This window comes from Acartia tonsa, chromosome 12 (genome assembly GCF_053477335.1).
Source record: "Acartia tonsa isolate MP-2025a chromosome 12, ASM5347733v1, whole genome shotgun sequence".
Taxonomy (NCBI): Eukaryota; Metazoa; Arthropoda; class Copepoda; order Calanoida; family Acartiidae; genus Acartia; species Acartia tonsa.
In genome coordinates, this window is record NC_137271.1 from 47,670,408 (window position 1) to 47,685,986 (window position 15,579).

The following is a 15,579-nucleotide window of genomic DNA, read 5'->3' on the forward strand; positions in this document are numbered from 1 at the left end:
AAATTTGTTTATAATCATAGGGGACGTACATTTTTTTTATTGTCTTATGTCTTACGGTCTCTGAGTAAGGTATTTTTTGTGTAAGTTCTTTATGTAAGGGAAGCTTAAGGTCTGATTTATTGTCATTGGATGGTTTTAGGCTATATATTTACCCGCGATTGTAGCTCAACACGTGGCGCATCTGCTCGTCGTCGGGAAGGTGATAGGTTCGAATATCGGTCCGACACCGCGTCATAAGGATATTAAAAATGGTTTCTACTGCTGCTATGTCAGATGCATGACATAAATAGTTGGGGGAATGTCTTGGCCAAAAACAGATGCAACTCATTACCATGCACAGTTTTGACTTCTTAGACGTGCAATCAAAGAGTTGGTTGTCTGATGGGTGTTGATACCCTAGACGATTGAGCGCGTTACACTGTAATTTGAAATAGCGGAGTGACGTGGAGTGGACTTGTACCGGAAGCGTCACCACGCCCCTTGAGTCAATAGTCAATTGAGGCAATTTTATAGTATCTTTCTTCCGACTTAATTCTGAGAACATTATTATAAGCAAGGCTTCTCTATAATTAAATCCTATAAAGAAAAGTATGTCCTTTTACTGCTGTCTGTTTTAATGCAACACATTTATGTACAATTTTGTTTAGACTTGCAAATTAATGTTCTACTAATAAATTTCTGACAATCTACAAGAATTATTACTTGTTTATTCTTCCCTCTGATTTTAGAGCTTTGCTTTATGGCTGTTGTCACCCTTGTTTTCTCACTAACTAAGGTATGCTTCTAAAATATAGATTTAATTAGCATAGTAAAAGCAGGAAGGAAGGTGAAACTTGGCTGTTTATTACACTAGTCCCCATAGTTTTATAATAACGTATTCTTATTTGTTGGGTTGACAACTTTGGGGACTTTTAATAGATTTTTATTGGCTAGTTTATTAAGTTGAGTTTTCAAATGTTTGAACCACATATTGTAATTGGCAGAAGGGGTGATTTTGTGTATTAGCATCGAAGATGTACATTAATTTAACGGCTATTGTCTTATCCCTTTAGATCCCCGACACAACCCACGTTACATGCGTACCTACTACTAAGTTAGTTTAAGCACAAAAGAAGCTTTACGCTAACATTACGCCACAATAATCCAAATTTTCAGCAATTTTAAATGGAATAAATTGCTGAATCACGTCCCCTTTAAAAAAATACTGAAAAGCTTATGGTTAATGTTAAACTGTATTCAATTTATCTTTCCCTGTTTTTCCTAAAATTGCTGTATATTAAATTTTTTGCCTTATGGCTATTTTGTAAAATTTACATGTGGTTTTAATAGCGAAGCTTTTCTATATTTAGGTTCGTCTGTTCGTCCTTATGCCCGACTGCCCCGACATTTTTTTTTAACTGTTATTTCAGTCATGTTAGAGTTGTCCTATCAATTTTAAACTTTGCATGGTGACTTCTGTAACAGTTTGAAAGAAAAGTAACCTGTATTTAAAAAAAAACTTCAGCCATTGATTTTTGTATGGTATAACTATCAATTCGTCTGATTTTAGAATAATGATTCCTAGGACAACAAGGCATAATATTGTAAGCAAAGTATCTCTATAATCAATCATTAATCAAATTAAAGCATGTTTACAAATTGAATCCAGTATTTGCATTAAATTTTGATTCCCTTTTTAAGGCCTATAATTTAATGTAAATGTTCGGTTGGGCAATCATCTGATTTTATAGCTTCACTCTTATTGATGTTGTCATCCTTGTTTTCTGTGTGATAAGCGTTTACCTGCAGGGAGTGAGGGGATATAGAGGTTTTATTGTAAAAGTACCCACAGTTTTATAACAACGCTCTTTATTCATTGGCTTAACAATTTTGATTAAATTCCAAACGTGTCAACCACTTATTTTAACCTACAGAAAGGTTAATTTTGTGTGTCATCATTGGGGATGTGTATCAGTTTAGCAGCTGCCTGCAATTGTCTTATCCCTGAGATCTCTGGTTTGTAAGTGCATGTGTGTGTGTGGTTGTGTATGTGTGTGCGTGTTAGTGTGTGTGTATGTGTATATGTGTGTGTAAGTGTGTGTGTATGAAAGTGTGAGTGTTTCAGCTTTCTATCTTTTATAGGAGCTGAGGAAAATCATGTTTCTTCACTTTGTGACTGCCAGACAGTCGGACGGACAGACACTTTGAATTATAGAGTAGCTTTGCCACTAACAATGTATAAATGTGTTTGGGTGTAAGGATGTGTGTGCTGATTGATGAGGGTAAAATTTTTTGTGTATGTTTATGTGAGGTGTATAGATTTTGCTATTTACATGACCTTGAGTCAACTTTTTAAAAAAACTGTAAATTACAGATTTAAATTATTTTGCTTTCAAATTCCACAAGGATAATATCAGTTATATATTATCTGTGAATATGATAAGACTTTGCTTAGTGAGTTATCTTTTTAGTTAATCAGCCACTCTATAACTAGGAAATGTCTGTATATTTTTTTTTAGTTAAAAAATAACAGTTTTAAGATGAGTTACCTTTTGTAAAGTTTGATTTTAAAAAAAAATTTCTATAACTACCTAACTGATTGAGTTCTTCTTTATACAGTAGCTTCACATAGATTATTCCGTTTTATAAGCAAACCTTTAGATATTTCTGCCCCTTTCTTACCCTTAAAGCAGTAGATGCTATGGTTGCAGCTGCAAGTATTTCAATTAAGCAGCGGCCATTGTCCTATCCCTATAGATCTCTGGTTTGTGAAGGCTTATGTGTGTTGGGGCTGTATAGGTGTGTGTGTATGTATGAGTGTGTGTGTGTGTATGTCAGTGTGTGTTGGTGGGTGGGTGTTGTGTGTGTGTGTATGAGTGTTTGTGTATGTGTGTGTGATGTATGTTGTGGTGTGGTGGTGCGTGTGTGTGTGTACAAGTGTATGTGTGTTGTGGTTTGGTGGTTTGTTTTTATATGTGTGTATGTGTGTGTGAGTGTGTGTGTGTTGAGGGGTGGTGTGTGTGTGTGTATGTGTGTCTGGGTGTTTGTGTGTAAGGATGTGTGTGAGCTGATTGGTGAGAGTAGAAATATTTTTTTTGTGTGTGTGTGTATGTGCGTTTGAGTGTGTGTGTAAGTGTGTGGGGGTGTATGAATATATGTGTATGAGAGTGTGTGTATGTATGTGTGTGTTTGTGTGTGTGTGGGTGTGAATAGATATTGATCTATACTTGACCTAGAGTTAACTTTCTAAAACTTTAAAAAAAAAACTGTAAATCACAGATTTTATTATATTATTTTCTATTTTTACTCACTCTCAGTTCTATATCATCTGTGAACATGAAAAGACTTAGCTTAGTGAGTTATTTTTTTTAGTAGCGAAGCTACTCTATAATTTAAAATGTCCGTCCATCAGTCCTTAATGTTATGGTGAAAACATAATTTTCTTGGTCTGTTATTTGGAGTGCTAGATCGATTTATAGATTTTTTCGTGATTTTCTCAATTCCTTTTAAAGATAGAGGGTTGAAATTTTAGGGATTAATCAATTTTAGATTCTACTTATTTTCACAAAGTTTTAATAAGATTTGTCTCCTAATTGGGGTGCTAGATTGATTCCTAGATTTTTAGGTTTTCTTAATTTTCTCGATTCCTATTCAGGATTGACAGCTGAAATAATCAGGGATTGAATATTAATTGAGGTGCTAGATTGATTCCTAGTTTTTGTGATTTTAGAGGTTGCGTGATTTTAAAGGTTTCCTGTTTTATCTATTTAGATGTTTATTGTATGACACTGCTCTATAGTAATTTTTTTTCTAATATCCATTCATAATTTTTTAGCTTTGCTACTTATGGATGTTGTAATCCTGTTTAAGTTTAAAGTTTAAGATATCTTAAATAAAAGTAACAGGATGTTTGTCTTTTTGTCTAAATTTTGTAGTTACTAATAGATCCAGGGAAGGTTTATAAGCATTTTTGAGAGAAGTTGCCCCTACAAAAAAATGTCCCCTAGTGAACTCACAAAACCTATTATATAAAGTAGTAAGGTCCGTTTGTCTTTAGCAAAGGATCTCCTTAACCCCTGAACAGATATGTTTCTCTTTTATATTGAAGCTACTTTTAGGTCCAGGGAAGGTTTTTTAACTATTTTGGGGAATGGTATCTTATCTCTCCCAAAAAAAATTTAAATGGGGGTGTTGAAACTCCCCCCCCCCCCACCCCATCTCAAAGGCCACAAGAGGCTTCAAGAAGCATATCTGTATTTAAAATAAAACTACAAATAACTTGATTTTATCCATTTTTCAGATAAATTTATTAATTGAAAAAGCATTGAATACATTTTTCTCTCCTTTTTTTTACAATACAATCCTAACCCTAAAATTCCTTATTGTTCTTAAGATTCCAAGGAGAAATATAGTAATCTGAGTTAAGTAAAATTGGCTATTTAGTCTTTAAAATGTAATTTATTTTTCAGTTTTGTTTGCTGTGTTTCACAACTGGTAATTTTACAGAGGAAATACAGGTACTGCACATAAAAAAAACATTTGACTAATTATTTCTTGTATTTTAAAATTAAAGTGTTTATTAAGAACTTTTAAGTTGAATAATTATTATTATATTGCAAATTAGATAATGAGTAAAAATTTTTTCGCTTTAAAGCCCAATTCATAACAGGTTTTCTTATTTTTCATAAAAAATCCTTGATTTTTACCAACTAAGTAAAAAAATTATTCATCACCAAAATAATTGCCAATAAAGTATGACCCAATAAAAATTGTGTATATTATTCTAAAACTTTTTCTTTAATGTGACAGAGAAAGATTTAGGGGCTTAAAAAAAGGGGATGGGGGAAATAAGAGAGAAAACTAGTGTTTTATGAAAAATATAAAATCAGAAGCATAATAGGCTTTCATAAACTATGTACTAGATCTATATAAAGAAATTTTTATTTTATCAGACTTGATTTTATAAAAGAAATTTCCATTGTGATTAATAAAATAATTTATCTTTTTGTGTTAAATTAGGACATTTTCTCAATGATAAGAAACTTCTTACATTGAAGATTAGAGTATAACCTTACTATTTTAATACTGTTACTTATTTAGATTTTAGGAGAACCAACTAATTTGGAGAAAGGTAGATATGTGTTATAAATACATTATGCATGCTTAATTTTATATTAAATGGTAAGATTTAATAAATTTGACAAAGTTACAAGAAAAGTAAAAAACTATAGGATTAAAAAATGTTTTTTCAAAATCTTATAAATATTAAATTTTTTTTTTAGAACTATTGTATGAAGTTTCACTTTGTTCGAAGGTCAAAGGGTACAGAGATGAAAGTAGATTAAAAGAATTGGTGAAAGAAGGAGTTAACTTAGAAGTAAAGCATACAGATGGAGGTAAATTGATTGAATCAAAATCAAGTTAGTTATTACAAAGATTTTAGGTAAATAACTATTTCAACTATAATATTGAATTTTTCTAATAACTTTAAAGCTGTTATTTGTTAATATGTTCAATTAATGAAAGGTTACTTAAGGATTGTTCCAATTTTTTATTCATTTGAGAGAAGTTTTATGAGCTATTAACTAGTAGCATTTTAAATTTATAAATATTTAATCAATTTTTACACATAATTAGTTTTAAAACTTACCTTAAAATAGAAAGAAAAGTATTTCATTTTTTTTTTTTGTAATATTGATCATTGATAATAATTGGTATTCCAAATATTCTGGCAATGTGTGATCACACAACAAAACTTTCTCTCTCCTCTTAATGGACAAATAACATGGCATTTGATTTCTATATTGACAAAATAATTTGGAAACCTACTACCATATTTTCCAAAAATGTAATACATTTTTTTTTGTATTTTAAGCCAAAATGTATGGATTACAATATAAAAAAAATTATGAGGTGCTAAAAATGTTTTCTTCTTTTTTAATAACCCTATTATATTATAATATAAAAGGTGCTTTAGCATTTAGGGGGAATATAAAGGACCTTTGTCCTCCAGAATAGGATAATGATTAGGATTAAGGGAAAATAAAAAAAAATCCATTTTATCATTATGGTTCTTTATGTTACCTTAAAAGCAGAGTGGCAGTTGATGGCTTATGCAGTAACTATTATTTATTTCAGCAACTGCTCTTCATTTTGCAACACAAAACGAATGCCTATCAATTGTACAACTACTGTTAAAACATGGAGCTAATGTTGATTCTAGAGATGATCATGGTAAGTAAAATGGGATAAAATTACATACAAGCCTAGTTCAAAAAAAAAAATTCTGATTTTCTCTTAGGTCAACTTAAACAAGTATGATTAAATTATTATGTATTTTGATGAAAATCCTTAATTCTAGCATCATATTTTTTTCTACACTGCATGAAATATTTTCTTTTAAAGTTCCTCCTTCCCTGATTTCAGGTTGAACTTCCTGCACTTATAAAGTCTTGAGTTTGGACCCTTATAGATATTTGTTTATGAATACTTATCAAAAATGGTATTGTGTCATCTGTTTGATACTCTGCTTAAGATATATTTTATTTTAGGTTGGACTAGTCTTATGATTGCTTCATCGTATGAATTTCTACCCATCGACTATCCACCTCCAGACTATGAATTTCAACCTCCAGACCCAAGAATAATGGAAACTCTTTTGGAATATGGAGCAGATGTCAATGCTAAAAATAATGAAGGTTGGTAATATAAATGAAGTTACATTTTTGAACAATTAAATGTCATATATAATTTCCTTTGTTGATTTTAAATAATTTAAATTAAAAATTTATTCATAATAAAAAATCTTCACATTAAAATAATAGATTTGAAATAAGTTACATTTAGGTACAACTAGTCTTATGCTTGCATCAGACCCGGGAGTATTCAAATTATTACTAGAACATGGAGCAGATCCAAATGCTAAAAATTATAAAGGTATCTTCCAGATATTATTTGATATATTACAGCAAATTATAAGCATTTCAATTTTAATGATTCCTATATTGATGCTGTAATAAAGAATAGGGGCATTGTTTATTTGTTAGTTACACCCAACCTCAAGGCTTAATAGGTTTTTTTTTTAAACATGGAAACAGTTTTCAGAGGATGTACTGGGACTAGAATTTTAATCTGTCTGTAGCTCTGAACCAATATGATCCTTCTTTATAATTATATTTAGAGAGGGTACCATTACCCTCCTAAGAATTATCACCCTGGAAAAAAATTTAAAAATTTTTCTTCTATTTCTTATAAAACTGAAATATAAAAAAAACAGGAGGGCTGATGACTTACTCCAATCCCCCTAAAATTCCCCTAGAGGCTCTCTAAATTATAAACTGCTACAGGATTCATCATGTACATTTGAAAACCAGACATATCTAACATACCCAAATCAACAATAAGCGCTTTATGTTACTGAAACACTTACTGAACACCCTAATTACAATAAAGTTTGCATTAAAATATTAGACCTTTAGTGATAAGATTTGCTTGGGGTAGTTAATAAACTAATGATTTTACCTAGCAATCACAAGGTTTAAATTTTTACAGGGTTATTGAGAATAAGACAATGAATCATACATTGTTGTACATCCACAATGATAATAATTGATATATATCTTTATAAAATTCAAATCATGGGTTGAAAGGATTTAACTAGTTTGGACAAACCCATCAACAATTAATATAAACCAACAAATAAGCTTTTTAAAGAATACATTGGCATTTATTTAATGCAAATGCAAACACTTTTCTAAGCTTTCTAAGTTAAGCAAAAAAACTTTTAACAGTCATAGTATACATTTCAAGATTGGTTTTTAATCATTTGACCCATTCACTCCCACACGTTGATAAAACTACGATAAAGCCATATACTATATTTGCTCATATTTACTTATCAGAATTACAAAATGGTATTGTGTTTTCTGCTTGTTACTAGATAGAAAGATTTATATAATTTAATTTAGGTTGGACTAGTCTTATGCTGGCTTCATCTTTTCAATTCCAATATTCATACCTCTATGAATATGAACCTCTTGATCTAAGAAAAATCAAAATTCTACTGGAATATGGAGCAGATGTCAATGCTCAAAATGATGAAGGTTAGTAATATGAATAAATCTAAAACAGTCAGGCCTCTTGTGGTACCTTAATCGGTTAGGGGTGGGGGGGCGTTCAACGCCCCCACCCTATTATCTCAGTTTCTATTAGAGCTAGAGGGCAACATTTTTTTGTGCAAGTTCCCTGTTTGATAATAAATTTCCGACTTTAAGTAAGTCAAAGTCAATTTTCGCTTCTTTCACCCTTTTTTAAACAACCTTTGTTTTTAGGTCCTTTTTTACTTAAAAATTTCAAACAGCTGTAATTTTCTTATTTTTGAAGCTGGAAGAACCATGTTTTTTCAGAAAATGTTTATTTTTATGTAAATTTTATATTAGAAATTTTAATTGGTTATGTAGACATGTTAGAAAAGTTAAAAATTTGACATCTGTAAGTTAAAAATTGTGGCCACAGGAGTCTTTTAAAGATTTCTGGAGACCTGGAGGATCAGGACCTGCAGGATCATACCTGGAACCTGAAATTGACTTGAACATCTGTATTTCATATGAGGATGTACTACTAGAGGATATTTTAGTTCTTTTGTAAGATAAAATGCTTTGTTTAAGTTAAAAAAATATTTTTGCTCTTTACCTGGATGACCCTGCAAGGTTTGCTGGCATCCTGTGCCCGCCAGGATGGAGATATTCAAAAAATTCTCAGTTATGTGTCATACCCATACTTAAAAAGTCACGCAGTTTGGGCTCTTTATCTTTCACACAGAGAAAATGGGATAGAAAATGAAATAGACCGTTAAGTAATAAATTTAAAATTAAATTAAAAATATATTCATAATCAAAAAAAGTCTTTACATTAAAAGAATAGATTTGAAAGAAGTTACATTTAGGTACTACAAGTCTTATGCTTGCCAAATACCCAGAGATAATCAATTTGTTACTGCAACATGGAGCAGATCCCAATGCTAGAGATTATGAAGGTTTGTTTCTCAGATATTAGCAGTGCTTGTATCATTAAATCACAGTGCTTATGCTGCTAGTGTGCCAATTTTTGAATCCATTATGCGGTGGGGTTCCCCCAACCCTTTTTTTAAAATCAGGAGGTTGATTTGGGGGGTAGGGGGATTGGGGGTGCCCTATCCCCTAAGAAAATGCATAAAATTCACCACAGGACCAATACCTATATTCTCTAAAAAAAAAGAATTTGGAAAGGGGAGATATTTTTTCTACAATAAAAAAGCTTAAAACCACCTCAGGACCAGTGGGTATATTCCCTGAAGTGTAGAGCAGTTACATAGATCATAAGCTAAAGACAGAGATCAAGGTTTTTTCCCTTATTATCTGCTAATTACCTCTACATGTTATTTAAACAAAATATTGAACTTATTTTTTTAAATCTAGGAAGAACTGGCCTTATGTATGCAGCTTGTGGATATAAAAATGATTATAATAATAATTTACTAAGAATGTTTATTGAACATGGAGCTAATGTCAATGCCAAGGATAATAAAGGTAAGTTACATATAGGCTTGCCCTTATCCTGAGGGGCTACCCTGTATCAAATATAACCTAACCTTAATAATAACACACCAAAAAATACTCCAACCCCTTATTTCATATTGTAAAAGTAAAATTGTGCAATATAATTATTGGTTGTCAGCAATAGTTCAATCTTTAGCTAATACAAAAAGTACACTGAAAAATGTACTAGGGAGACAAACAAAACAAATGTACTAGAAAACAAAGCCACTACAGGTCAAACATACCAGGGGTTAAAAGGGAAAAATGGGGACATCTCTATGAAAAGGGGTTTTTGTATTGTAGAAATTGGCATTTAAATTTGCTTTTAGACAATATAATTTATATTGAAATTTTATCATGAGCACTGGAATTTTCATCTGCCTGAAAAGTCATTTTTAAATGCCTTTATTCTATTTTTATGTTATTGAAGCTCAAGGCTTAGAATTTGGGGTATTGGGTCTACTTGTGACAGTCTTTCAGCAGTTAAAGTGAATGCTTCCTTTAAGGAAACATGAGCCTGTTTTTCCCCATCTATGATATATGATGTTAAGGTTATGATAAATAGATGACATTTTTAGCTGCTTTTAGTTACTTTAAATCAATTATTTGAAAAAAAAAGATGTTCACTAATTTTTGTTAACATTGATCTTTTTAGGTCTTACTGCTTTGGATTGTACTCGGAAGAAAATCTATGGTCATAATGATTTTCCATATAATCATGAAAAAGAAGAAATAGCAGTTATACTCAGAAAACTTGGTAATTTCATTTTAAATTAAAACTTAAGTATAACAAAACAAAGTATACTTTGGTACTTGGTTTACGTTACCTTACCTCATAAGGGCATGATTTTCCTTTGAGTTATAAGTGATCATCTAGCTGGAGAATCCAGAGCAATATTAGCTTGTAAAGGGATGCGATACTCTAATACCCAAGGATATTAGTTTTTGTAAGATCCAACAGACAACCAATCCCATAATTGCATGACCTTTATCTGAGAAGTCCCAACTGTGCATAGTAATGAGTTGCACCTGTTTTTGGACCAATAAATTCCCACTACTCTAACTTTTTATGTTGCTCACCTGACATAGCAGCAATAGGAACCATATTTAACGTCTTTGGTTATGATGCTGTGACAGAAATTTGCCAAAACATTTTTGATTACAGTTTATGAAATATATATTTTAGTTATTGCTATTGCCTTTTTCTTATATCTAGGTGCTCCAAGGAAAGAAATTACAGAAATTATTCATGATTTTGCAGTTAATGTGGTTAATGATGTAAAGCTTACGAGTTTCATAATCTTTTATATTTTTATTCGTCCAATCTTGGGATTTTTTAATATTATTGATTGTCCAATATCTTGTTTTCCTTTTCCTGGAGGACGTTAACTAACATCAATTTAATCTAAAATGAAATTGTTAATTAAAATTAGTTTCTCAATAATCGTAAATAAATATATTTATTCAACTTCAATTTTAAATTTTAAATACAAAATAAACAATGCTTTATAAAGTAAATATGAACAAATTAAATAATTAAAATCAAAATTGGGAAAATAGATAATAAAGTTATTTATATTCTTAAAATAAAGTAACATGATGTTTGTTTTTCTGTGCCAAAAGACCTTGTTAACCACTGAAACGATAGGGTTCTCCTTTATAAAATAGCTCCTCATAGATCATGGAAAGTTTTATAACTATTCTGGGGAAAGTACCACAACCCTCTGAATAGAGATTGTAGGAACATAAATTGAAATAGTATCATAAAAAAGTAAAAAAATAAATTTTAAGCAGCTATCCCTTAACTAGATTACTAAGTTTTACTTTATTACTGTCAACCATTCTGTTTTACTGAATATATTGTTAGTTTAGTGTTGCCGCACTTTATACTTTATGTCTTTATCTTTTAATACAATATTGTCTGTCCATTTGAAGCTTAAGATCTTGGTGAGAGCTGAACCGATTTGGCTCTAGTCTTCAGGGAATATATTACTGGTCCTGTGGTGGTTTTAAGCTATTTTCTTGGGGGATACTTACACATACAAGATTAATAAATAATCATATTTCAAGTGCAATTCAAAATTATGCAAAGTTTTACTTTGTAAATAAGAAAGAAATTAAATATAAAAAAAGTATGTCTTTTATTAAATACTAATTAATTTCGCATCTTATTATGGATAGATTTCTGCAGATATTAAAATGAAAAATGCTAAGATTTAAACCAGTTTTGTTAGTCCTGAGTTCCAGGCTAACAAAACTGGTATTAATTTAATTACTTTCATTTAATATTTGTGGAAATATTTTTCAAATACAATGCCCTACATGATTCTCAGTATGGCTGAGAACCGGTTCTAATCCAGCAAATATAAAATTTTTTTGAACCCATACTAGATAGATTGTTATCAGATTAACATTGCTTAACTTGCATGCTAATATGGACCTCATTTATTAGTCAGTTCCTTCATCTAGTAGGAGGGGAGGGGATGGAGTAAAGGAGTTGGATGGGGGGTATCTTTATTTTAGCCAGTTGCAAATATTTCTTTATCAGAGTACATGAAAATTTGGTGTAACATCCAGGGCTGTGCCAGATATCCTGCCATTTTCAATATCCGGCCGGATACCAGATATTAAAACTATCGGGATACCGGAAATCTGGCTGATTTCTAAAGCCGGTAATTTGCTGGATATCTGGCCATATATCGGATATCAGGAGTTAGAAATCAGCCGGATATTCGGTATCCGACCAAAAAAGTATCTGGCCCAACCCTAGTAACATCCAAGTAAACCCAGAACCACTTCATTATGCAATCTAAATTTTCCTGGATATTTTGTCTACGGTAGTCCATAAGTGTACAGCTTTATAGTACATTGTTTCTATTTGTTAAAGCAACAGGTATGATAAAAGAAAAATATTCTGTTTTAAGAAAAATGCTTATATTTCAATCAAAATCTATATTTTTGTATTTTTTATTGATCCACTTCATTATGCAAATCAAAAGAAAATCAATGGGAAAACGTTTGTTTTGCCCTTTTCTCCACTTTTAAAAATTATTCTGATAAAATAACAACTTTTTAAGGGATTCATGCATTAATTATAATGTAAAACAGTTTAAGGTAGATTTTAATAATTTTTCTAAATAAGAAATAATCAAAAAAAAGAAATTCTATCCCTATCAATTTAGAGGACAGCTGCCGACCCCCAGTCTTATGGATGAAGCTAAATACATGTTAAAAACAAAAATTAGCCTGAAAAGTATACAAAAATGTTTTTTGATGTGTTAAAAAAAATCCATTTTAAAATCTTGATTTTGAGGATGATAGCCTTTAAGATGCTCTTACTGGTGGTGATGGTGAGCTAAATGTTATCAAAGTGCATGCCCATGATGAAAACTTATATATTGAACTATGGTCCAATTTTTGTAGTCATAGCAGCCTCCAGCCAAGCAATATTAAAAAAAAAAAAAGATTACAATTTTAATTACTAAAATTCATAAAGTAAATAATGTAGTTTTTAGATAATGGTTATATTTCATGTCGAGAGGCTCCACTGGAGGCTGCTATGACTACAAAAAATGGTACATAGGTTAATAGACAAGTGGTTGTAATGGTCATGTACTTATATAACATTTAGCTCACCTTCACCACCAGTAAGAGCATCTTAAAGGCCATCATCCTCAAAATCAAGATTTTAAAATAAATTTTTTTAACACATCAAAAAACATTTTTGTATACTTTTCAGGGTAATTTTTATCTTTAACATGTATTTAGCTTCATCCATAAGACAGGGGGTCAGCAGCTGTCCTCTAAAGTGATAGGGATAGAATTTCTTTTTTTCAATTATTTCTTATTTAGAAAAATCATTAAAATCTACCATAAACTGTTTTTCATTATAATTAATGCATAAATCCCTTTAAAAATTGTTATTTTATCAGAATTATTTTTTAAAAGTGGAGAAAAGGGCAAAACAAACGTTTTCTCATTGATTTTCTTTTGATTTGCATAATGAAGTGGATCGGTAAAAAATACAAAAATATAGATTTTGATTGAAATATCAGCATTTTACTTTAAACAGAATCTTTTTCTTTTATCATATGTGTTGCTTTAACAAATAGAAACAATGTACTGTAAAGCTGTACACTTATGGACTACCGTAGACAAAATATCCAGGAAAATGTAGATTGCATAATGAAGTGGTTCTGGGTTTAATAATATGTCAATTGATTAAACAGGAAGATTTGAAACTTTCTGAACTGCAAAATGAACATCATGATCATCATCACTGTGAATAAAACTTGAACCATCCTGTCAAATAAACTTTTTTAAAATCAGGGATCTTAAGGGATAAGACAAAATTTATTTACATACGTATATACCCTAATATATGTTTTAGGGGAAGGGAGGATTATTCACAGGGCTATAATGGGATAATACAATGGCCAAGAAATTGATGTACAAGACCTTAGATGATACACAAAATTACCCCTTCTGTAGATTACAACAAATTAATATTCAACAAAAGGACCCAAAGATTTTAAGTCAACCAAAAAGAAAACTTTCTCTTATAAAACTTTGGGGACTAGTGTAATAATCAGCCAAATGTCCCCTCCTTCCTTTTTTTTTATAAAAAGTCTTAATTGTATAAAAGCAAAAATTATGTACACATATCAATAAGAATTTGAAAGAAGAAGAATTTATAATTGAAATGAAAACAAACATTTATCATGAAAGAAAATAATGAAATATCATATTGTAACTGTAAAGAAATAGTTTTTAATTTAATTTCTATTTTAGATTAAAAAGTTTCCCTTGTTAAAGACGACATTTACTCTATCTCCTAACCTAAATATAATATAATATATCCAAAAATAATTCCATATGAATTTTAGTTACATTTATTACTAATAGTTATGCCCCTTGAGGCTAAAAGGGAAAATGAGGGAGGGGAAGCCGAAGGGTTGCTCTTTTTATTTGAATTTTAGTTTTTTAAAGAAAAAGTAAGAAAGTGGGACGATTCTCTTGGGAAGAGAACCATATTGGTTCAGAAGATAGTAAGATCTTATGGTACAGAAACGCAGAGGGAAAGAATGACAGACATTAAATTCCCTAATTTTGAATGTTGTCATTCTTTCTATTTTCTATATTTGTAGAAAAATACAGGGATATAAAAGGACAAGACAATAGCCAAAAATTGATGTAGATCTTCAATGATGATGCACAAAATTAAAATTAGTGGTTAAAACGTTTGGAGACTCAACTTATTAAAGCAACCAATCAAAAAATCAATTCAAAGTCCCCAAAGTTGTTAAGCAAACGAATAAGAAAATGTTATTATAAAACTTTAGGTACCTTAGTTCATTTAGTAGAATGATGGAATGTGTAGAAATTTCTGTGCCACTGTTTCCATTATATTCTCTAGGTGGGGACCAAAAGGAACCATATTATGTAATATATATTTCAAAATATGAAAGTAACAGTGTGTTTGTCTGTCTGTCTATGTAGCATATGATGTCTTTAACCAATATGGTTCTTTTATATTATATTCTCTAGGTGGGGACCAAAAGGAACCATATTATGCAATATATATTTCAAAATATGAAAGTAACAGTGTGTCTGTCTGTCTGTCCATATCCAGTATCCGGTCAGATAATAAAAATGACCGGATATCTGGCCAAACTGAATATTCGGCCCAACCCTACAAAAGATTTCTCTAACCAATATGGTTCTATTTTCTGAGGAAAATCATGTTTTCCCCACTTCGTGACAGCCAGTCGGACATTTTGATTAATAGAGTAGCTTTGCTACTAACAATGTATGCATGTGTTTGGGTTTTTGTGTGTAAGGATTGTCTGTGTGCTGATTGATGAGTGTAGAATTTTTTGTGTAAGCGTGTGTGTATGTGAGGTGTAAAGATTTTGCTCTTTACATGACCTTGAGTCAACTTTAAAAAAACTGTAAATTACAGATTTAGATTATTTCACTTTCAAATTCCACAAGGATAATATCAGTTATATATTATCTGTGAATA

General features: G+C 30.8%; 1 protein-coding gene across 1 annotated transcript; it reads left to right on the plus strand.

The window, feature by feature from the left end:
• The first annotated feature begins 739 nt into the window (after positions 1–739).
• On the plus strand, positions 740–10,119 carry LOC145333387 (uncharacterized). Its single transcript, XM_080178504.1, has 11 exons — positions 740–775; positions 4,449–4,496; positions 5,080–5,110; positions 5,262–5,375; positions 6,118–6,213; positions 6,531–6,677; positions 6,826–6,915; positions 7,947–8,081; positions 8,924–9,013; positions 9,435–9,545; positions 10,106–10,119. Exons 1-11 carry the CDS (start codon positions 740–742, stop codon positions 10,117–10,119), a joined length of 912 nt encoding a protein of 303 aa, XP_080034630.1.
• Positions 10,120–15,579: the final 5,460 nt, after the last annotated feature.

Bases quoted from the DNA above. Each gene is read 5' to 3' on its own strand.
- LOC145333387 (XM_080178504.1), top strand. From the start codon at position 740: ATGGCTGTTGTCACCCTTGTTTTCTCACTAACTAAG. The intron at 6,214-6,530 runs GTAAGTAAAATG...ATTTTATTTTAG, and splicing joins TGATTCTAGAGATGATCATG to GTTGGACTAGTCTTATGATT. The intron at 6,916-7,946 runs GTATCTTCCAGA...AATTTAATTTAG, and splicing joins AAATGCTAAAAATTATAAAG to GTTGGACTAGTCTTATGCTG.